Raw genomic sequence first — 25,566 nt, forward strand, 5'->3', positions numbered from 1 at the left:
GCCATATAACTGAACGATCGGAAATGACCCAACTTTCGTGTTTTTAGATAGAAAGCTGGAACTTAGTACAGATTTAATTCTTGGTCAGTTGATCCAACCTACCAAATTTCATTAGGATCGGCCGACTATATCCCATAGCTGCCATATAACTGAACGATCGGAAATGGTATTTGGTAGAAATATCAACTTTCGTATTTTTGAAGATACATAGAAGCTTGGGACTTTTTTTAGATTTTGTATTGTAATAAATTGGATTATATATTCCTATTCCCATAAGGATCGGCCAACTATATCCGATGTTTGCGATATATATCCGGTTTTAACTGCAAGGGTATATAAACTTCGGCTCCGCCCGAAGTTAGCTTTCCTTTCTTGTTTTTCTTCATAATATAAAATCGTACGGTAAAGCTCACCATGGTACTATTAGAGACGAATAACATGGTTAAATAGACAATCTTTTACAAGCGTAAGACCACGCTACCTGCTGCTTACTTCCCTCAGCTATATTCTGCAACCGATGACCTATTCATGCATTCATTAATTCTTTCCTTAAGACTTCGCAAACTGCCTAATTATACAACATAGCAATAAACTAAACTTTAACTCGCCAGGAAAACCCACCTTCTAATCTTAACCCTGAACAAACAGCTATATTTAATTGACATCGCCAACACGAAAAGAATTCACAAAAATCTCATGGATGCAAAATGTCTGTCTAACATATTTACTTCTTTTAGCTTCCTTAGCTCTTTTTTAACAACCAATGGAACGAATTGGCTGAAATACAAAAAGAATATGACCTTACGTATGAAACTGGATCCAATTACAAATATCTCTAATTACATATGCTTATAACGCAGTACAAATTCTGGGAGCTCTGCTTGTAGCTGCTGCAATAACGCAACACCAACATACAACTTCAACTTCCACAAAACACATCAACAGTTACATCTTAGAAGTATCAATTTTGTTACCATTTGGTCATCCTCGCTGGCTACGCCACAAACGAAAAATTTGTACAAGCCAAGTTTTTAGAATATTGAAAAAGCTTAAAGAAAAACAAAACCAGAAACAAGAAACTTGTATTAAAAATGTTTATGCCAATATAAGCCCACCATTCCAGACTAAAGCACCGTTTCGAGACCAAATGGGACATTTTGTTAACAGCGATACAAAATAGGCTGGCGTTTTATCAAAACACTGAAATATTAATATATTCCACCTGGCACAATAAATAACATCAGAAAACTTGTTGTGGCCATAATGAACTCGGGTCACTTTGAGTCTATTATAATTGTTATAATTGTTATCCCGAAGTTTATGTTTTTTTTTTAACTACAAAAATTAAATGAAATGAATTATTGTTAATATTGACTTAAAGTTAAGCTTGTCCAACAAAGCAACCTTCACTGCTTTGCACATAACACTGCGTGTTATGTTATTATACGCGTTACTCATAGAGAAAGAATCATCTCCGACCCCACAAAGTATATGTATTCTTGATCAGCTTCAATAGACGTGTCGATATAGCCATGACCGTCCGTCCATCTATCCGTCTGTCCGTCCGTCCGTATAAACACGTGGATCTCGGAGACTATAAGAAATAGAGCTATAGGATTTGGAACTTGACCTAGTATGGTATCCGCGCAGATCAAATGTTCCAAAATTTTGGCACGCCCACTCCCGCCCCCAAAACAGAAATTTCTTTGTAGCGCCAGTTTCTTAATGATTTTGAAAAATGTTTTGATGCCAACCTGTTCCAATATCTAATCTACACCTTCAAATAAAAAAACAATAGAATTTGTATCTGCCTCCCTACTGAATTGGTAGTATGGCCTTTGGGGGCTGCCGTTGTTTTTTGCCCAAGCGCACCCATGCAACAAAAAATATATTACTGAGAATCTACATATACCGTTAAGTTGAAACTTTGGAAGAGATTAGTACCGACATTCTTTGGCGCCATTCAACTCAATACATTGTTGTTTTTGGTTGCAGCCATTCTGGCTGGTTCATTTTGGTCGACTTTTTTCTTCGCAGAACATTTAAGTTAGAAGCTATGCATTCTTTGTCATTTAATAAAAGGTTGTTGTTAAAAATTGGCAGAGCTTTTGTTAATAACTAGGTATTTAAAAATTAAATTTTTTTTATATTATTTTTTTATATCCCATTTAAATTTTTTTTTTTTTAAATGAAACTATAATTTTATTTTCAATAAACCGACATGAATCCCAAAAAAAAATCTCGCACCAATGCAGTATGGTGTAAATGACCACCTGTTGGCCGATCCTTATGAGAATATCATAATGTAACTAATTTATTATAAAACAAAATCTAAAAAAGTCCCAAACTTCTAACTCCCAAACTTCTATATTCAAAAATACCAAAGTTGTGTTACTACAAAATACCATTTCCGATCGTTCAGTTATATAGCAGCTATAAGATATGGTCGGCCGATTGTTATGAAATTTGGTAGGTTGGGTCAAATAAACAAAAATAGAATCTGTAACAATACAATACAGTACAATACAATTTTTTCCATCCATGTTGGATGGACTAAAAAAATTCTAGTAACATTCATAAGGGGTTTAAAAAAAATCAACATAATAAAAAATACATTTTATTATAGCAACTAAAAAAAGACCCTCCATTTTTTACAGCAGCTTATTATTATACTATGATAAATAATGCGGAGCCTCTTACTTAAAAATATGTTTTGCGAAGAAAAAATTGATCGCTTCAGGTCGACCATTTAGGGAGAAACAAAAACAAGAATGAATTTCTTGCAGTGAAAAGTTTTCGGCACTCCAGCAAAAAAAAGCATTCGGATTAGCATAATTGAGAAGAATAGGGAAAACACGAAAAAGTTTTATTGTAATTGCCCTTTGCCTATGCTGGGAGCAACTCACGTATTTTGGTAGAAATACCAACTTTGGTATTTTTGAAGATAGAAGCATGGTGTTTTTTTTTAGATTTTGTATTGTAAATAATTGGTTTTATTATGATGTAATCAAAAGGATCGGACAACTATATCCGATGCATGCGATATATATCCGGTTTTAACTGCAAGGGTATATCAACTTCGGCTCCGCCCGAAGTTAGCCTTCCTTTCTTGTTTGATTTAATTTTTATACCCTTGCAGAGGGTATTATAATTTTGTCCAAAAGTGTGCAACGCAGTGAAGGAGACATCTCCGACCCTATAAAGTGTATATATTCTTGATCAGGATCACCTCCTGAGTTAATATGAGCATGTCCGTCTGTCCGTCTGCCCGTCTGTCTGTCCGTCTGTCTGTTTCTACGCAAACTAGTCTCTCAGTTTTAAAGCTATCGACTTGAAACTTTGCACACACCCTTCTTTCCTTTGCACGCAATATATAAGTCGGAACGGCCCGGATCGGCCGACTATATCCTATAGCTGCCATATAACTGATTGATCGGAAATGGTATAACTTTGGTGTTTTTAAAGTTAGAGAGTTCAATTTTTTTTTTGGCAAAACATTACGTCATGCCAAATTTCATAGGGATCGGCCGACTATATCCTATAGCTGCCATATAACTGAACGATCGGAAATGACCCAACTTTCGTGTTTTTGAAGATAGAAAGCTGGAAATTGGTACAAATTCTATTTTTGGTCAGTTGATCCAACCTACCAAATTTCATTAGGATCGGCCGACTATATCCTATAGCAGCCATATACCTGAACGATCGGAAATGGTATTTGGTAGAAATATCAATTCGTATTTTTGAAGATAGAAGCTTGGGACATTTTTTTAGATTTTTTATTTTAGTTAATTGTTTTTAACTGCAAGGGTATATCAACTTCGGCTCCGCCCGAAGTTAGCTTTCCTTTCTTGTTTTTTGTTGGAATAATATGATCCATAGGAAGAGTAAAAAATAAAATTTTGTTACATATTATTCTTTATATATAATATATATTCTTTTGAATTATTTTTATTATTTTTGGATTTGTATTTTCTTTGGATTGCTCCGTTATTGCACAATACTGCTCTATGCTAAGGTTTTTATTAAGTAGCAAAGCTAAGGCTTCGTTGGGCGCAATTGGTGTTGGCTTCAAAAGCGGATTCGAAACAGCTTTACGAATAAATTTGGACTTTTCCGGGCATAACGACAGCACATTTAACACAAATGCAAGGTCGTGTTTACCCTGATTTCGAGCGGCCACCCTTGCTGCCTGTATCAGTAAAGTTGTGTCTCCTCCATGAGATATCAAGGTCTGCCAACCTGTTTACGTTGCGCCCTGCGAGATTTTCGACTATATGTCAATACAGGGCGTCCCACTGAATTATTTTTCTGGCCAACTGATACAAACGTTTGTGTGTTTAGCCCATCAGAATGTTTGCTTTGAAATACTTTTGCGATTACAAAAAAAGCCACAAAAATTACAGACGAAAACAAAATTTCTTGCCAGCATCTTCAAAATCTTGAATAAATATTGCAAAAATAATATAAGAAATATTGCTGACAATTGCCGTTTTAAAAAAATCGACAATAGCATTCATCTTGGATATTTGGCCCTTGATAGACTTCCACGGGGCAAACAACTCTGAGTGGTTGAATTTGAGGCTACGAACTAGAAATGAAAATTCCAAAAAAAATGGTTGAAAGTGGCTATTCGGACTATATACAATTGAATAAGAATTGATTACTTTACGACACACAATAGGTTTCAGGGTTGGACTAGGTTGGACCACTAACCATACAGCATATAGACAACCTATAGCTCCTTTCAGCGACTGAGAAACAGAAAGCATTCAATGAGAATATGAGCGTAAGATGAACAAAAGGTGAGCGTAAGAAAGAGATTTCGCTCTGGGGCCTGTCGCAAGAAATTTTTGCGTCAATTTTCGTTGTATGAAATGGGTTGTCTATATGCTGTATGGTTAGTGGTGCCACACAATCTAACTTTTGCGCGGTACGTTCGAAAATAGCATAATTGGCCTAACGTGCGATGTCAACTGCTCGCCTCTCAGCTGCGATTTGACCCCGTTGGATTATTTTTTGTGGGGTGCCGTCAAGGATAAATGATACGCCAACCACCCAAAGGTGATTGACGACATAAAGCACGAGGTTAAAGTTGCCATCAGGGCCATTGAGGGCCAAAATTGGGTCGACCGAATGGGCTATATAAATGTATTATATAAAAATATATACTCGTTGTATTTTTGTAGCGATTTTCAAACGCAAATCTTTCGTGGGCCACCCTGTATATATATCTCTTTCGGAGCTTTCGCCTCCGCTCCGCTATTTTCGCTAAAATGAGACTACGTACCGCTCGGCCATCTATAACCTAAAGCTGTCATATAATTGAACAATCAGAAATGGTAAACGGTAAAATTCTAAATTTCGTATTTTTGAAGAGAGAAGTTTGGGACTTTGTTTAAACTTTGTATTCTAATAAGTTGGTTTTAATATAACACTTTCATAACGATCAGCTAAGTATATTCGGTATTTGTGATGTACGTTCAGTTTTAACTGCAAGGGTATAATAACTTCGGCTTCGCATGAAGATCGCTTTACTTTCTTGTTTTCTGTTGAAATTGCTAATTCGGGTTTGGCATTATCTCGGTCATTTGGCGTTGCTGTGGCCCACTGTATTGCTGCAGATATTAACTTTTTACTTTTGAGTCAATGGGCTTACGGAAATTCTTACAGACTTAATTCCTTTATCCCATGACACAAATTTACTTTTAACCATTTGATGTTTTTGAATAATAAAAACGTTCACGTTTTTTGAATAAAATTTAATTCTGTAATTTATTTATGTACTCACCATTACATCAAAGATAGTTGATCGATGAAGAGGCCAACTTTGTATTAAATTCAAAAATGACTTTTTGGCCTCTGTTGGAAGCATTCCTCTGAGACTTTGATGATGCATAGCCACCGCTTCATGTGGGATGTTTGGTACAAATCTGGGTGGTAAGCAATGACTCGCAACAGATCTGTAGTCGCATAGATCATTACTACAATCCCCAAGCTCAAGTTGACCCTGTAGAGCAGTTAACATAATTGCTTCCATTTCTGTGATTGGATACCTTTCACTTCTTAAATTATGAAGAATTTGATGGTAAATTAATTCCTTTTCCACAGTGTCGTCTAAATTTATGTAACGGTCAATAAATAAATGCTTTTTAAATAGAAACATAAACTGGTGCTGCCGAGAGTTTGTCATATTATTTGTCTGAAATATAAACCAATATTTTTTTTATTCAGAGAGATTCCAAACAAATAAAAAATAGAAAATTGAAAAACGGCTACCACTATTATGGCTACATATTACGGCTACCTCTAAACAAATATAAAATGTTTGCAACATATTAAAACATATAATATAACAAAAAATATTATTTCCTTCGACATTTATCAAATAATGAATAAGTAAGTAAGTACTATAAATTTTCATAGTGTAGCCAGCCTGAAAAGTTAGAAAATCAAAAGTTGTGTGCTGGCTTCCAAACAAAATCGCACGCACAAATGCACTCGTGTATGTGGGGTCGAAGAGAAGGTCGAACACGACGGACGTGGTCGTTCCGCATCCCGCTGATTGCATCCCGCCCCTATCATTGTTGCTAATGCCACCCGCAGGGGGCGGCAACAGGAGTAAATTCCATAGCGCTCTTATGATGGCGGGCGGGATCCTAGGAGCAGTGCACAAGGTCATGGATCCGACCATTGTCCAACCCGCGGAGGCGCACTCTTGTAACGGGGCTCTGGCGACCGGGTAGGGGCGGTATATTCCCCATCGTAGCCCGATGAAGAATGATGTTTAACAACGCAAATACTCCAGATGGCAACCACTCTAAAGGAAATCCACTTGTGGGGAAACCCACGGTCAGGGCACAGATTCTGGAGGCCTCAAAAAAACATGACTGATGAGGCGGTGGCTCGCTTGGCCACAAGCCAACAAAATGCGGAGCAGTCCTCAGCTTTTCTGAGCAACTCAAAGATCCTGCGGTCATCCCGAGGGTGAGGAAAAAGAAACCCCGAAAAGGACGAGGGAGCAAACAAGTCGGAGCCCCTCGTAACCCCAGAGACGGACTGCAGTCAAGAGGACGAGCGACAAACGAGCAGCATTGCACCAGCATGCTGGCGGAGTTAGAGGCGATACTGGAGGACATTATCCGGCAAACGCACGAAAAACAAGTAAGGAGCATAAATCTCAAAATGAAGAGGATGTTCTGCAGGATGAAGGAACTGCAGGAAGGCCTTAGCGGGACCCTCTCCAACCCCAGCGACCCCGGTGTGGCCAGGCAGAGGAAGCTATGAGGAAGAACCTCGAAAAGGTGCTGCAGGGAGCTACCGAAGTGCGAGCACTGTCCGAGGACAGCAATACGAAGTATCTGGAGATTAGGGAACTCAATCCTCTGGCGTCGGAAGAGGACATTCGGCTTGCTTTGGCCGAGCATCTCGAAGTGGATGGGAAACCCGTCATGATAAGGGGCCTGCGCGTAAGATCTAGGCCTGCGCGTAAGCAGACCGCTATCATTGGCCCAGCAAGATTGCGACTGCAGTTGCGAGCAAAAGGATATTAAGGATCGGATAGACCGTTTGTCGGATTCGGGTAAGGCAGAGTCAACCGAGGTGCTACCGATGCCTAGAAGTTGGCCATATTGCCAGCAAGTGCCAAAGCTCCACGGATAGGAGAGGGTGCTGCATCCGCTGTTGAAAAATCGGGCATAAAATCGCCAAGTGCCCCAACGAAAATACCTGCTACGTTTTCACGGCAACAAGAGAGCAACAGGAGAGGCGGAGGCAAAACACCTAGCAGGTAGTCGACGGTGTCCGCACTCCAAAGACGTAATAAAAGATAGTGCAGGATGCAAGTGATCCAGCTCAATCTGAATCACTGCAGAGCGGCGCAGGACCTTGTACGACACACCGTTGGTGAAGTGAATGCTGACATAGCGGTTCTTAGCGAACCGTACAGCGTCGGAGCAGGCGAGGAGTTGGTGACCAACATCCAGGGCAAGGCGGCAATCTGGATCTGCAACAGTTCCGCGGAAAAGGGTTCGTGAGAATCCAGATTCCCCCCACTGGACATGGGTGTATAGTTGCTACATAGCCCCAAGCCTCTCTTTCGATGCCTACTGCAGGGCTTTAGAAGAGCTAGCGGTAGACGCCATAGGCAAACACCCAGTGCTAATAACGGGAGATTTCAACGCGTGGGCACAGGAGTGGGGAAGTTATACCACGATTGCTAAAGGCAGAGCCTTGCTGGAGATCCTAGCACCCCTCGACCTGGCTCTTCTCAATGAAGGCAATCTGGAAACATTGAATAGAGGTGGCGCCGGTTTCATTTCGACATGACCATCGTTAGCAGTAGTTTGGGTTAGACCTCAAGGTAGAGAGTCGCCAACTATTACACGGCCATAGCCGGGCGATCTCGAGCATTCCCCCCTGCGGCTTGGCGTATCGGCAGGACGCGCTAGACGACCAAAAATTGACAAGCCATGTGCGAAGGGCGCACCTTGATCTCCACGCTACAGCTAACGACTCTGCGGCCTGCAAGGCAAATATGAAGGCGTGCACAACACTTGCTCGGCGCCACATGCCGGCTCCGTGGTGGACAAATTAAATCGCGTCTCTTCGTAAAGAGTGCCTGAGGGCCAGAAGATCCCTGCAGCGAGCTCGAGGCACTGACTCGCACTGACAGGAGCAAAGACACCTTGAGTTGAAGGCAGCGAGAAAATCACTGAAAACGGCCATACGGGACAGTAAGCGAGAAATATTCCTCAAGCTGTGCGACGAAGCAGAACTCCACCTATGGAGTCAGGCGTACAAACTAGTAACAAAAAAGGTAACGGCGGGGAGCCAACCCCCCTCTGACCCGGTAGCACTGATAGCGGTGTGAACCCGCCCGGCTATAGAGAACTATAAAAGCAGAGTAGGTGCTAGTGGCTGCTCGAAACCTAGCTTCCAACAAAGCTCCCGGCCCAGACGCGGTGCCAAACCAGGCGCTCTGATCCAAATGCCAGAAAAGGTAGCAACGATATTAAACCAACGCTTGCTGGAAGGATCTTTCCCGAAGGTGTGGAAGAAGCAGAGGCTGCTTCTGCTAACGAAACCCGGTAAGCCACCCGGGGAGACCGCGTCTTACCGACCCATCTGTCTCCTAGACACTAAAGGCAAGGTACTGGAGAAGATCCTGGCCACGAGACTCCAGGCGGCGATAAGCAGGGAGGGCGGACTGGCAGAGGACGGGTTCCGGAAGGGAAAATTCATTGTGGATGGCATCGTGATAGCCCATCCAAGGTACCAGATGGGATGGGGGAACCAAATATTACTGTCTGGTTACCACCCTACCTACCTGTCTGGATGTGAAGAATGCCTTCAACACGGCGAACTCTCTCTGGTCGCGGACTCTCAAAACGCTGAAGGAGCTGAGGATCCCGGATTACCTTCTGAAGATGGTGGACAGCTACCTGAGCGACAGAGTGTTCCTGTACGACATGCGTGAAGGTCAAAACGAACGAGTGGTCTCCGCAGGAGTGCCACAGTGCTCTGTTCTGGGGCCGCTCCTGTGGAGCACAATGTACGATGGAGTCCTCCGATTACCTACCGATACCGTTAGGAGGGTATCGTAGGATTCGCCGACGACATAGTCCTAGTAGTGGTGACGAAAACCGTTCGCGATGTGTAAAACGTTTTACTCACAGCTAGCGGAAGATACCGAGAGATGCAACATTGGTTTCCTAATAGGACGTCCTGCACTGTACGGACGTCCTGCACTTTTAGGACGGTGTCGGACGACGCGGCTCTCGTGATCGCAGAGCTGATACCCATCCAAGAGCTAGTCCGAGAAAGGAAGGAGCTGGCCAACATGGCTCAGGACGGCTTTTCTTCAGCGTCGGCCAGGAAGAGGGAGGCGAGAGCCACAAGCTTGACCAACTGGCAACGGGGGTAGGAGGAATCTATCAAGGGACGCTGGACGTTTCGTCTCATTCCAGACGTGGGAGAGTGGACGCGGGTCTTTAGTGGGCACGGGTGCTTCCGAAGCTACCTAAGACGCTTTGGAAATGAAAGCGAGGACTGCTTTCCGTCGTGTGGCAGTGAAGTCACCACTTCAAGAAATTGTAGAAATCAAGAACATATCTACTTTATAGGGTCGGAGATGTCTCCTTCACTGCGTTGCACACTTTTGGACAAAACTATAATACCCTCTGCGAGTGGACCCACTTCTCGAGTAAGTGATGTGTGGAGGATCGTCTTACCCTGGAGGAGATCCTGGGCGAGGCCTTTACACCCAGAAGTATGGTGCCGCAAATGCTTCGGACACACTTTTCGACAGAGGCGATTCCAGGGCCATAGAAAATTTCACTGATTGAGTATAATAAAGAATAAATGTGTAAAACGTTTTACTCACAGCTAGCGGAAGAAACCGAGAGATGCAACATTGGTTTCCTAATAGGATGTAACTCCAATGTACAGTGGGCGAGACTCTTTTATCTTTACAATCAGGTCAAACCTGTTCCTCGGTAACAGGAAAAATGACCACACTTTCATAATTAAAAACCGTAAGGAATCGACAGATTTAACATTAGTATCCAAACAGATACACCCAATCCTTTTTTTACGCAATTGTTGGTTCTGCCACTAATCGCGTAAAAAAATCGCGTAAAAATGGTAACCTCTAACTAAATAACTAATGACTAGATTTGCAATAATTGATACACATAGAGTAATCGCAATCGCAATCGCGTTAAAGTGAAATCGCGTAAAAAGAGATTGCGTAAAAAAGGACTGGGTGTACCTAACTCAGTATATCACTGCAGAGGGTTAGATAAGCACTCATTTTCCGACCACAGATATATAGAAACCTCTCTCATTTGGTTTAAATTGACCAGTGTGAGAAAATTGACTTAAACTGACTGGTCTAAAAATTCCCAAATCTTTGCAAACAAAATTAAACCACAGCCACCAGACTATCCACAAACCTCAAAACACCCCCCTGGTGGAAGAATCTCCAGCAATGCTGCTCACTGTATCTACCCTCTTCCCTAGATGCTTTTCAGAAACAGACGCACCGTGCGACGAAAACATCCCCTCAACGAGCTTTAAGCTATACACAGCATTAAGTCTTATAAATCATCGGGTCCTGACGAGATAATTCTCACACAAATCCAACATGCGGGAGTAATTGCCAAGCTCTCAGACATTTTTAAAAGATCCATGACCTTAAGTAAATTTCTACAATCGTGACTCAGGTCACTGTTTGTGTTCATACCCAAATTAGGTAAGCAATCACATACGGCTCTAAAAGATTTAAGGCCAATCAGCCTATCCTCCTTTCTTCTTAAAGCCGTAGAAAAGATCATAGGCCTCGATTTAAGATCCACTTTTAGCCCAACTCTCATATCTAAAGTACAACATTCCAACTAAACTAAAAGTGACCTTTCTGGACCTAGAAAGGGCTCAAGCACCATAACGGACGCCCTGACGTCCCTTGGAGTAGATGGCCACTTGGTGGGACTCATTGATCCATTGCTAACAAGTAGGACAACATGGAAGAGAGAGAATGCAAGGTAGTGCCGTATGCGGACGACGTTGCCATTATTTTCTCGGGAAAATAACCTCAGTACCTTGACGATCTTTGGAACGGAAGGAAGCCGCTATAGCTCTCTTATCTTCAAAAAAAGAATAGGTCTAAAGTGAGGCATGTCCCTACCGAACTACCGAACTGAGCGGACGTCCTTTGGCCGAATTCCGGGAAAACTGCAACATTAAACGACTACAGCGAGTACAAAAACAACAACTTCGGAAAGTGCCAAAGCGGCCCCGGCCACACAGACTGGAATGGATCGCTACATCCAAATTAAGCGCAAGCATACCCCACAGAGTAATCCGGCAGGCAATAAAACAAAAATGAACTGTTCTAAAGATCGACGAAGAACCAGACAGATCCACTAGTAACAGATTTGTCCTACTGGCGGAGGTTAAGGAAAACCAACCAGCCCAAGAGACCGCAAAAAAACCCAACCCCCCTCCAATCTATATTAGGGAGAAAAGCTCGAGTGCCCTGGTCAACAAAATTTATTTATTTATTTATTTCGCCAACGGACAAATCCTTACATTGCTACATAATAACAACTAACAAACTAATAAATAATTCTACAAAACTAATCCAAACTTAATAAGTGCCTGATTAACATGCGTTTAAACACAACCTTATCAGAGTCCCACTCAATTCGGAAGCTAGGCGGCAATGAATTAAAATTAGAAAGAGCCCACTCAATCGGCTCATTTAAAAGATAATTGGCCCTGCGACACTTGACCCGAAAGGGGTCAAAGGTACTGTCGGGTCAAGCAGCAAGCAACTAATTTAAACACAACATTTAATAAGTAACTGATGTTTTTCTGGTCGCAAGCCGACTCTCTTTCGGCCGCTCGGCTTTGCTACTTCGGCGCTTATGGTTAGCGAGCATTCCGCTCAGCCTATTCTGCAAGGTTGGCGCCACTCTCGTTCGTACTTTTACTGCGCTCGCATCCTAAATTGGATTTCAAATATTGTACATAAATCCTAATTTCATATGCGGCCCGAATAAAGTTTATAACGTTCAATTTAAATACAAAATCATTTTTTATTTACGGCATCGAAAACTCTCGATGACCAAACATTGGTGACCCCGACGTGATTTTTTTAACTGGTGGTCCGTCAGTCAGCTTTATCGAGCCTGATGTCACAAAGCTGAACTTCAACCGGTTGGACAGCTGGCAGCGCGTGTCTTTCCTGCAGCAGTCTTTCTGGTCCCGATGGAAGGAGGAGTACCTAAGTCTTCTCCAGCAGCGCTCCAAATGGCGCGCCTCCGGTCCTGCCTTGGCCCCAAACGATGTGGTGCTAGTAAAGGACGAGAATCTACCTCCGATGAAATGGCCGCTTGCGAGAATAATGGAGTTAATCCCTGGTCGGGATGGTATCTTTCGAGTGGCGGTGATAAAAACCTCATCTGGAATTACCAAGCGAGCAGTGACTAAGCTGTGCCTTTTGCCCCTTAAGGATGAAGTTGGAGTAGGAGCCCCAACTGGGGGGAGAATGTCGGGTCAAGCAGCAAGCAACTAATTTAAACACAACAATTAATAAGTAACTGATGTTTTTCTGGTCGCAAGCCGACTCTCTTTCGGCCGCTCGGCTTTGCTACTTCGGCGCTTATGGTTAGCGAGCATTCCGCTCAGCCTATTCTGCAAGGTTGGCGCCACTCTCGTTCGTACTTTTACTGCGCTCGCATCCTAAATTGGATTTCGATGTCAGCACCCATCTAGGGAATTCGGCGCGCTGCGTACTACCAAAGCTGCTACAAATCATATTCCAGTCGCAGTGAAGAGCTTGAGGAAGACTTTCATCCCAGGACAACTTCTCACGGCACAGCTTCTGAAGAAAGATCTTTGCCTTTGAAATTACAGGACCAACAAGGCCTAAGGGGTCATAAAGCCGAGCGACTGAAGAAAGCACAATGCGCCTAGTGGGCTTTGAGATTGACTGAATCCCTTCAAAAGAAAATAGCAAGCGGTCAGTCGCAGGATCCCAAGCAAGACCCAGTGTCTTTGTGAAGTTGCTACCATCATCAAACTTTAGGAAAGACACTGGGTCTTGCTTGGGATCCTGCGACTGACCGCTTGCTATTTTCTTTTGAAGGGATTCAGTCAATCTCAAAGCCCACTAGGCGCATTGTGCTTTCTTCAGTCGCTCGGCTTTATGACCCCTTAGGCCTTGTTGGTCCTGTAATTTCAAAGGCAAAGATCTTTCTTTTGGTGGTATGCATATTGATCAATGGTGCAACTGGTTGTGCAAACACTACGGTGACAACGGCCCAAACAGTGGGGAACACGAACGGGAACTAGAACTTGTACTGGAAGGACTTGGCCAGGGACACAGCGTCAGCAAAGGAAGTCGACCCAGTTGGACGCCATCGACTGTTTCACCAACGACCTAGTGACCAGGAAGACGCAAAAGTGGGAGGAGTTACGTGACAGTCTGATGAAGCGACCGACGGCGACCCAGGAGACAGATGCCAACAGCAATGTCGCACTTGGAACGGGGAAAACGGGCACCACCAGCACCAGTTTCAGCCAGAATGTGGGCCTGATGTCCAAGGGAATGATGAATGACCTCAAGGCCCTGCGATCACCTCAACTCGGCTTAGATATTAGAACGCTATCGCAGCCGCAGCTGGATAACCTCTTGATGGCTACACTGGAAATCAAAAACAAGCTGGACTTTCTCTACCTGATCCGTCAGTGCATCCGCTGCAACTTACTTCCCTCGAACGAGGTGTTCGTTTCCTGTTTAAAGTACCTCAGTGCCCAGCGCAAGCTTCAAATGATTGAGGCGCTGGCGGAGACATGCCGCCAACTGGAGCACCCCTTCTCGCAGACCTACGCCGATTTGGCTCCCTTTCGTGCTATCGCTCTCTGATGACCCTACACCGCGGCTATGGTGTGAGCATGAACACTGAGGAGGGGCGAAAAATGGCGCGAACAGCGTTCCGTACCATTTCGGAGGAAACTTTGGCCCAGAAGAGCGAGGCAGTTCTGGTGTCACTTCTGGAGGTGGCCCGTGCCATTCACCGCGAACACAAGGACATTTTCGTAGTGGCCTGTGTTTGGAAACAATGCTTTGTCAGCGATTGGTTCTGTGACCAAAAATCAGCGGGGGAACTCTTCGAGCACTACAAAGATCTACAGGAACTCGTGGAAAGGAGAGCCGGTCCCTTATGTACTTCATTCTTGGGTCGCAACAATGTTGATGCAGTGCATCGCCTGATCGAGGTATTCTTGCAGCACAAGCAGCGCTCTGCCTGCTCTAGCTGTCTCAGCCTGCTCTTTAACTATCAATATATGCGTTAAAGACTGTTACGGTGCCTAAGCTGGAGTTATCGGGAGCCGAGTTGTTGGCTCGACTTATGTCGGAAATAGAGCAGTTGAAGGTCTACGTTGGAAAGTATTTTTGCTGGTGCGATTCTGCTGTGGCTCTGTCTTGGATTCGAGAAGAACCCTCTCGGTTTAATGTTTTCGTCGCCAATCGAGTTTCGACCATTCAGAAGCTAACTAGAGAAATGGAGTGGCGGTATGTTCCCACTTCTTTGAACCCAGCAGATATCCTGTCGCGTGGTGCTCTTCCCAATGAATTGGTTGAGAATAAGCATTGGTCTCACGGTCCTCCGTTTCTCATTGGATCCCAAAAGGCGTGGCCAACCACGGTCCCATCTGAGTGATCAACCCTGGAGTTACGTGCAAGGGTTCTGCTCATTCAGTCTCCGTACGTGGATATAACAGCGGTTTCTAAGTACGCTAATTCGTTTCCAGCGCTGCAGAGGGTATTCGCTTACGTGTACAAGTTTTCTAAACAAATTCGCCACAAAGGTGTCACGACTAGCGATATAAAATCTGGAACACAGCTGTTATTGCGACTAATGCAGCATGTGCATTTTTGGGAGGACATAAAGGCGCTTCAAAATGGAAAAGAGATAGCGGCATCCAGTGCCCTTGCCTCATCCTCTCCCTTCTTGGATAAATTTGGTCTGTTGCGCGTAGACGGTCGGCTAAAAAATTCGTCGTTGGATTTTGATAGTCAGCATCCAATTATCCTTCCAAGAAGCCATCCAGTTACGCTGGCTATAATTGTTGACTTCCATAAGCGAAATTTACATACGGGACCTCGCGCACTGTTGGCAATTATTCGGTCCCAATATTGGCCAATTGGGGGGAGAAAAACCGTGACGAAGGCATTACACAAATGCATCCGATGCTTCCGGACTAAGCCTCGGCTGTTGCAGCACATTATGGCTGATCTCCCGGAGGAAAGAGTTAGCGGCTCCCAGGTCTTCGGAGTCACTGGTGTGGATTTTTGTGGACCGTTCTATTATAAGCCGGAAGTGCGTAATAAGGCTCCAGTAAAATGTTACATTAGCATGTTCATTTGTTTTGCTACCAAAGCCGTCCATCTGGAGCTTGTAAGGGATCTGTCCACAATGTCTTTTTTGCAGGCTTTGAAGCGTTTTATATGCACCCGCCGAAGTCCTCAACATATTTGGTCTGACAACGCAACCAACTTTGTTGGAGCCAAAAACAAGCTAAAGGAGCTGCGCCGATTATTTCTAAGCGAAGAGCATCAACGGTCACTGCTGGAGTTTTGCTCTATGGAGTCCATCGAATGGCATTTTATTCCTCCTCGATCTCCGCATTTCGGTGGTCTGTGGGAAGCGGCTGTTAAAACCGCCAAGCACCATTTTTACCGAGCTGTCGGATCTGCAGTTCTGGGATTCGAGGAGCTGCGAACGCTGCTGTGCCATATTGGGGCTGTTATAAATTCACGACCCTTATTGTCTCTTTCAGAAAATCCTGCAGACCTTGATGTTCTGACCCCGGCTCATTTTTTAACTGGTGGTCCGTCAGTCAGCTTTATCGAGCCTGATGTCACAAAGCTGAACTTCAACCGGTTGGACAGCTGGCAGCGCGTGTCTTTCCTGCAGCAGTCTTTCTGGTCCCGATGGAAGGAGGAGTACCTAAGTCTTCTCCAGCAGCGCTCCAAATGGCGCGCCTCCGGTCCTGCCTTGGCCCCAAACGATGTGGTGCTAGTAAAGGACGAGAATCTACCTCCGATGAAATGGCCGCTTGCGAGAATAATGGAGTTAATCCCTGGTCGGGATGGTATCTTTCGAGTGGCGGTGATAAAAACCTCATCTGGAATTACCAAGCGAGCAGTGACTAAGCTGTGCCTTTTGCCCCTTAAGGATGAAGTTGGAGTAGAAGCCCCAACTGGGGGGAGAATGTCGGGTCAAGCAGCAAGCAACTAATTTAAACACAACAATTAATAAGTAACTGATGTTTTTCTGGTCGCAAGCCGACTCTCTTTCGGCCGCTCGGCTTTGCTACTTCGGCGCTTATGGTTAGCGAGCATTCCGCTCAGCCTATTCTGCAAGGTTGGCGCCACTCTCGTTCGTACTTTTACTGCGCTCGCATCCTAAATTGGATTTCAAATATTGTACATAAATCCTAATTTCATATGCGGCCCGAATAAAGTTTATAACGTTCAATTTAAATACAAAATCATTTTTTATTTACGGCATCGAAAACTCTCGATGACCAAATAGGTACTAAGATCCCTTTGAGGAACATTGAAATTAACGAGTCCCAACAAAAAAGGACAATCAATGTTATCAACGACTACATTGTTCAAAAAGGTAAAAGCTGCCAGTTTACGCCGATCCTCCAACGTGAAAACATTCAGAAGAAGGCAGCGGCTCTGGTATGAAGGAACAGGATCATGAAACCTTAGAGGCAGAAGAGCAAGTTTTAAAAATTTTTTCTGGAGTCGCTCAATTCTGTTGGAACGAACTTAACAATCCGGATTGCAAATGATTGAGGCATATTACAGCCTCGACCGTATAAATGCAGCATAGACGCTGAGGCTCGAGTATGGACTTTTGAATTGGTTCACGAGCCTCTTAACAAAGCCCAGCATAGCATACCCTTTAGGCAGAATATAGTCTGAGTGACCAGAAAATTTAAATTTGCTGTCAAATAAGACACCAAGGTCTAACACCTCGTCTTTAGCTGCCAAATTATAATTACTGATGGAATAACCCGTACAGATTTGAAGAGACCGCCTACTGTAACGGGTAAACATACACTTAGATAAGTTTAATGGAAGAAGATTACGGGAGCACCATGAGTAAATTCTGGATATATCCTCCTGTAACAAGTAACTGTCACTTATGCAGCTAATATATCCGCATACATAAAGCAGTAGGAATGACGAAAGCATGACGAGATGTCATTAATGAAAATGATAAATAGAAGAGGTCCAAAGGAGCTGCCTTGTGGAAGACCAGAGGAGGTGACAAATGGACTTGAGATAGCGTATCCAATAAAAACGTGGCAACTTAATAGGCAGGAATGAATACCTAATTTATATAATTTGGCCAGAAGAGCAGCATGACCGCTAAATTATTTGTAGTGGACCTCCCAGGCATAAAACCATGCTGGTTGTTTAGTTTACTTTTAGTTACTTTAGTAATTTTTTAGTTACTATCCGCTCCAGTATCTTAGCGACGTTGCAAATTTTGGCTACAGGTCGATAGTTGGTAACATTACACCAACGGCCACCTTTATGAATAGGCGTTATAGAAGTAATCTTCCACCGTTGGGGGAATCTACCAGATGAGAGCGACAAGGAGAACAGCAGTTGAAGGGGAGTAGAAGGAGAAGCGATACTCCTCTTAAGAAAGAATGGGGAGATACCGTCTACGTTAGGTGTGAGCGACTCGGCCAAATGTCCAGTGGCTTCAACTTGGTCACAGTCCAAAACGCCCATGTTACTCACATTGAGAAAAGGCTCAATGCTAATAAGAGTTTCATTATCACTCCAGGGAACCTTTGGCTCCAAGGTACGATTTTGACTTTTTGCTGTTAACAAACCGGCAAAACGCTTTAGGATTGGATCGAAGGCTAGTTTTGACATCGGATATATGCTGAGTGTAGAGGAACTTATTAAGGAAATCAAATTCCCGCTTAAATTGCCAGTACAGCTCTCCTGCTTGAGACTCCCCTGTCATTATAAATTGTTTGTAATGCTTATCCTTTCTATTCTTAAAGTTTTTTAAACCTTTTTGTATACCAGGGAAGCCTTTAGGATCTTCGTACCCTCACAGGGGTATAAGTATCAATAATATTAAAAAGGGCAACCAGAAACTTAGTATAACTTCTGCCTCTTAGAAATAGAGGCATTAATAAGTGACAAGTTAGTATCATTCAGATGATAATATGGAATGGGTGAAGCAGAAGGCAAAAAACTATTAAACTCAATATGAATTACTAACGGCTTGTGGTGCATATCACAAGGACTTAATGGTACATTGCATAATTCTACTTTACTATTAACCAAATTATTTAAAAATATAAGATCAAGAATTTTGGATAAATCATTAAAAATATTATTTACTTGGGAGAGACTAAAAATATCATCTAAAACTACAATTTCATGACTCAGGTGAACGTTGCTAGTTAGCATGCAGGGAGATTCCGGGTCCCAAGACCAGACAATGGAGCTTAGGTTAAAATCGGCAGCTACCATCAAAGCGGTAGGGTCCGACGTTCTAGCACAGACACTAGTGATGTTTTCCATATGCGCATGATATATACTAAACGCGCTGTTCGGAGGGATGTATGATGCAATGATGACGAACGGGCCATGGACGCCCTGGATTAAAACCGCAAGCTGATCCAGTAGAGGGTCGGCCACCGGAAGGCGCAGTGGTGTAGCCTGAAGAGATCGACGGATAGCGATGATCACGCCACCACCTCGCCCACACTGGGTACTGAATGCACCTCGGTCTTTTCGAAATACATGGTACAAGTTAGGCTCGAAGAACTCAGAGGAGCTAAATTTGTCATTGATCTACGTTTCCACAAGGATGATTATCAGGTGAAGGCATATCCAATACGCGTATTTTGCAAAATAGCCGACGAGCACATAAAAATTTCCATTAGACTCATCAGTAGACCTGCGAGAGTCCAGTTGCAAGGCAAATCCAGTGCCAGGTGAAAACATTAAGAGTTTATAGTCAGGCACATCCAAACGCAGCAAAGATCGACCCACACGTCCAAAACGTAAATAAACATCTTCCATCGGCGAAAAGAAAGCACCAGTGGCCCAGCGAAAAGAGATATGATGAGCCATGCGCTGCCAACATCTCGATTACCATCGTCTTGTTGTTCCTGGGCATCCACAAGTGAAGATAAGAAATAAACAACTCGCCTTGAAAAAAGATGTTGTTGTTGCTGAATATCGATCAGCAAACGAAGTAAATTATTGGAGGAATTGAAAACAGCGTCAACCGTTACTAATAACTCCCACGCCGTTTGTTGTTGGTAGCGCAGCAGAGAACAATCTGGGTGACAAACTGCAGCGCCGCTTACTGAGGATTTTTTTGCAGATTGCGATTGCGGTAAAGGTAGAATTGCCAATAATTCAATAACTTTAGCAGGCTCTCTATGAACAAACCGGCTGACTTTTACCGACATAGGCCAAAAATCATCATTGAAGACTGTAGGGAAATTTAGCTCCGGATCTCCCAATTTAAAGTTGACGAACTTGATGGCGTTGATGTCAGCATTCTTTTTTATCAGTCTAGCACAGGCTAAATCACTGGGCTCCACGTTTAGCTTATCTGCAACAAACTTGCACAGTGCATCAGGTTGGGTAGACCTAGCGAATTTACCAACATGAAGATATTTCAAGGTGGGAAGCACTTGAAGCTGAGCGCAACTGGGTGCTTGTCCCACAATGCGCCTATTCAGGTTGATCCACATCTTCCTCGGGACAGCCCCCTTAGATGCCGTTGGGGCCTGGCCCGGTGTAGCTTTTTTGCTCCCAGTGCTGGTAGGCATAGAAGGGGGAGCAACAACATGCACAGTAGCCGAAGAGGCGCGTCCAGCGGGCACAGACGCTCCATTTACCAGGGCATGGTCAACTTTGGCATTAAGGCTTTAGAAACGCCTTATCACATTGCAACATTAAGTTCGGAATGTTAATAAGTAGTTTTATAGCCTCCGAGGGCAAATCCACACAAGCGGTGTGGTAGGCACGCCGGCAGATCGACGCGCACCGAACGGCCTCACACCCACGAAATTGGGTAGCAGTAACTTCTACACTGCACTCGGTGCAAACGAGAGGCGACATGAGTGAAAAAGTAAACGTCCGAACTCTAAGAAAGCTAGATGCAGGCTGATCGGAAACGCCGTTGATCGGGAATGGTGACAACTTTCATGTTGTCCCGCTTATCAAAGGGTACATCCGTGAAACAAGTGTTCAAACCAAGACTGAAGAGCACTTCCGAATCGTGTCAAAATATCTGGACATTGAACAGAAAAACTATTACATGTACCAGATGAAAAGCAGTAAGGGCCTACAAATGGTAATAAAGGGAATCGAACCCGATGTTACCCATCGGAAATAAAAACCACTCTTCAAGAAAAGGGCTTCGCCGTCAAGAATTTTATTTCCATTCAAAATAAAGATAAAAAGCCACAACCTCTCGCCAAACATACGCACTGTGGATATCACGCCTAGTGACTCCCAAAGGAATGCGATTGTACAATGCAATTATAAATGGGAGAAATAAACAGGTCTGTGTTTTTGTTTTTTTTTTTTTTTTCGCGGTCTTACAGAATTTGAAATGGCTTGTGCATCAATTAGAGCATCAGCTAGCATTTCTGTATTCATCATAAAGCTTAAAGGCCCAGACGACCGAGGGGCGCTCGAGAAACGAATAATTAGTAAATATTAAGCTAGGAGGAGTTAGTAAGGAAATTAAAAATTCTATACTTTAAATTTGAAGGACAGAAGAAAGAAGTTATAGAGTAGAGACCATTGTAGTTCGAACATAAGACCCTAAAAGGGTCGTGTTGCCCATATGTCGAACTACAACGGCTAAGAAATACAGGACTGAAGATTCTAGTCCTTCTATTAGGAATGTTAATATTTAAGCGTTTTAGTAAATGCTGACTAACTAAATCCCCATTAATTACGTTATGCAAAAAAACTACACCGAGCATTGTCCTACGATTTTTTAAGCTAGGTAAGTTTAGGGATGGTGAAGAAAAAGTTAGGAAATTCTTTTGTACGGATTTTATGCGGTCCTGATGTACTCCATATTGGGGACTCCAGACACATGAACCGTACTCCAGTATAGGACGGACCAAAGAAATGATTAGTGTTTTGGTTATATAGGGGTCATTAAATTCTTTTGACCACCTTTTGATAAAACCAAGGACTCCTTTAGCCTTATTAACCATTAAGGAAATATGGTCGGCAAATTTAAGTTTTATGTCTAATAGGATGCCGAGATCATTAACCTGAGTTAATTTCTCTAAGGCAATCCCATTAATAGAATACGTAGCATGCAGAGGGCAAGAACGATAAAAAGACATATGCTTGCATTTTGATCCATTAAGTATTAAATCGTTAGCTAAACACCATTTTTGAAAGTTATCAAGGTCAGACTGAAGACTGCATTGAGCAGAGATGGATTTGTACTGAAGACAAAGCTTTACATCATCTGCACACATAAGAACTAGAGAGTTCGTTAAAGCAGGGAGCAAGTCGTTTATAAAAAGCGTAAATAATAACGGGCCAAGATGGCTTCAAGGAGGGACGCCAGATTATATTTATATTTAAATTAATTATATTTAAATTTTGCTATGTCCTACAACTTTATGTCGGCTTTTGTTTTGGCTTTGATATAAGCCGAGATATCAATCTCTGAAGTATCAGGGGCAAGCCGAGAAACAAATATATGTTTCGATGGAGGAATCACCTGTAGGGGTTTTTGTGTCACAGGTACGAGAACTGCAGCATCAGTCGGTGCCGGTGGTCCGGACTTTGAAATACCCTTTTGGGTGAGTCTGACGGGGGTTTCATATACTAGGACCTGTGGTATCACTTGAAGGGATACCACAGAGGACATATCAGACAATTGCTCATTTTCCTTGAGAAATTCGGACGGCGAATTGTTCTCAGTTCTAGACCTTGGAGTGGCCAAAGATATGAGCGGCTGCGTTATTGACGGCTGAGTAGGCTGAGGCGGATCACAAACAGCGGATTTCTTACGCTTAGGAGACTCAGTTAGTAGCTGAAGGGTGCTAAACTGAGTGTCAGCCAACTTCACCTTCATTCCGGACGAACGAAATCGAAAAAGTCATTAGAGAGCTAAAACTAAAAAAGGCTCCCGGTGGTGACCTATTGACGCCAAAGATGCTGATCGAACTTCCAAAATGCGCTATAAAGATCATCTGCAAACTATTAAATGGGATAATAAATGGATAATATTTTCCAAAGTAAGTGGAAGACATCCATCATTATAATGATACCGAAGCCTGGAAAAGACCACACAATTCCTTCATCATACAGACCAATAAGCCTTCTATCTTGTTTGTCAAAATTGTTCGAAAAATGCTTGATAATACCTCATCTGGAAGCTTTCATTTTTGCCCCAATAATACACACCTTTGGCTTCCGAAGAAACCACGGAACCATTGAGCAAGTGAACAGATTAACATCCTAAATACGCTTAGCCTTCGAACAGCGAGAATACAATAGCGGTATTTTCCTCGACCTATCTCAAACTTTCGACCGTGTTTGGCTCATTGGACTTATGCACAAAATTAAAACGTATTTGCCAACATACACCCAAAAGCTACTGGTATCATACTTCAACAATAGGGTACTCTCAGTGAGATGCAACGCAGCTATCGGGCGACTACATCATCGTTTATTTTGTTATTATTGTTTTGAAATTCATTCTATTGCTATTGTTGTAAAAATTATTGTTGTTGTAAAATAAGTGACTGACGACGTGACGTGATTGAAGTGACTGACGTGTTGGATGACAAAATTACGGACGGACTCCCCGGAAATTTTTACGAGTTTAAAGACAATAAAAAAAAAGAAAAGCATCGACAGTCTTAAGGAGGATCGCGAACCTAGGAAAATTGTACAGAGAGCAACTTTTCTATGCAGTAGGCTATCATCCTAACTCGATTTGCACTCTTGCACTCTAGTTGTTCTATTATTTGCGTAGTAAACAGAAACGTTGAAAAATTGAAATTTGGAAGCAAAAACATGTTTACGCCGTCGTGCGAGCAGCCACACATATGTATGTGCAGGAACTTATAGCATTTCCGATCAATCAGTATTGATTCCAATATCAGAATACTATTAGAATACTCGGGGCTACGTTGCAAACTATAACCTTAAATATATTCTAACAGTTCTCTCTTTGCATCCCATAGTTTGCATTCTCTCTTGCATTTCCTTTACAGAAACTTGGTTTAAGCCGGAGCCACATCTTTAGCTCCACCACCGCCCTCTGCGGTCTTTCAACCCCTGAGGATCATTGTCACCCCACGCTTGGGATTTCAATCGAAACCATTTCTGGTATCGATAAGGAGTTTCCATGCGTGGCACAGGCGTGGATATGGTCGGCCTGTGTTGTAGGAATTTTAAATACAGTTTTATCACTGTACAAATATTTTACCCCAAACTAGCTGTATTAATTAGTTAAGTACTTAGTCGAGTTCTACACTCTTAAGTAGTCCCGTACTAAGATCATTTGAGTAGTCCAGTACTAGCCTTATTCAAGTAGTCTCTAACTACTGGCACTAGAATCCAAATCACACATTTTCCAAATAAACATATTCACGGTAATTTTACCGGGAGCCAAAAATCGATAGATAACAATCGCGTGATATTTCGTTCGCTTGGACAGATTCGATAAGCAATTAAATATCCATTCGATGCCTTTGCCTGATAGCACCGTCTGGTTCCTCTCGGGCAGTCTATGCACTGGCCCTCGACGGCAGATGAAATTTCAGACCGGTGCTCTTGAACGTCCAACCATTGGCCTCAGACATGTAAAGGCCTCAAACGATCCGTTGGAAGGGGTCCCATTATCAATCTTAATTGGAAATCGTTCTCCAGAACCTGGTCCGGATCTCCGTGATCGCTCCGCATGCACATTTTGCTGCTTCATCCTTCCGTGGGCATCGCACACAATCATCTCGGTGAGACTGTGCCGGTGTGAAAGGATCACTGGCCTCTTTGCCTCAATGTGCATAGGCACAGCGCCGCATCAATCCTGCTGTACGCTCGCAGGACTCCATTCCCATCTAGGTATGGCGCCAGTCCACATATGTCGCTTCCTTTAGGGACTTTCAGTCCGTTCTCAGCGGCCGCATCTCATCCGTGAACGCCTCAAATTGCGCTTTGCGGACCAACCAGTTCTCTGCTGCCCCACACCCAGCCACAGTGAGACCGTAGCTCTCAAGCTCATCTCGGTGTTCACGGCATCGGCGCATAAGCCTTAGGATGTGGACCTTAGGTGAACCTTACCCGTTGTCCTCACCAATTGCCTGTAGTTTGAGAACCTCGGCAACGATATAAACGAATCATTTGCACCGACGAGCACAAACTCACTCCTTTATCCACTGCATCCGCTTCGTCGTCGGGTGCAGATCCTGGCCAGCTAGCTGCTGGTCTCCTCAGGAATGCTGTTCCCTTTAACCTTGTGACTCCTCGCTTAACCCCACGCTGCATTGCAGACGCATCATCCGCCACGTTATCGGCGGACGGTATCCATCCCCATTGGTGGCCCTTCGTTGACTCCAGAATCTCAGCGACTAAGCTACCAAAATCTCAACCACCTTCGTTGACTCCAGAATCTCAGCTACTATGTTCCCTACGAACTGTTTGTAGCGCCTGCTCATGCTGCCAATCCAACGCAGCCCTGTTTTCGAGTCTGTCCATAACACTGTCCAAGTCCAGCCGCTTGAAGCTAAGGAAGGAAAGAAAAGGAAAGTGCAAAGGAAAGAAGGGTGTGTGCAAAGTTACAAGTCGATAGCTTTAAAACTGAGAGACTAGTTTGCGTAGAAACAAACAGACGGACAGACAGACAAACGGACAGACGGACATGCTCATATCAACTCAGGAGGTGATCCTGATCAAGAATATATATACTTTATAGGTTCGATGATGTCTCCTTCACTGCGTTG

At 43.4% G+C, this 25,566-nt stretch overlaps 1 protein-coding gene and 1 pseudogene across 6 annotated transcripts in view; one reads left to right on the top strand and one right to left on the bottom strand.

Moving 5' to 3' along the window:
- The window catches only part of Myo81F (Myosin 81F), a 550,527-nt gene that overhangs the window by 37,707 nt on the left and 487,254 nt on the right, over window positions 1-25,566 (bottom strand). For all 6 annotated transcript variants that reach the window (XM_070279498.1, XM_070279502.1, XM_070279501.1 and 3 more), the window contains one exon: window positions 5,792-6,202. In XM_070279498.1, the coding sequence (XP_070135599.1) occupies window positions 5,792-6,202 (411 nt within the window). The remainder of the gene's footprint in view (window positions 1-5,791; window positions 6,203-25,566) is intronic.
- On the top strand, window positions 8,990-14,862 carry LOC122322276 (uncharacterized; annotated as a pseudogene).

The sequence above is a fragment of the Drosophila bipectinata genome, chromosome 3L (assembly GCF_030179905.1).
Source record: "Drosophila bipectinata strain 14024-0381.07 chromosome 3L, DbipHiC1v2, whole genome shotgun sequence".
NCBI classification, from domain to species: Eukaryota; Metazoa; Arthropoda; class Insecta; order Diptera; family Drosophilidae; genus Drosophila; species Drosophila bipectinata.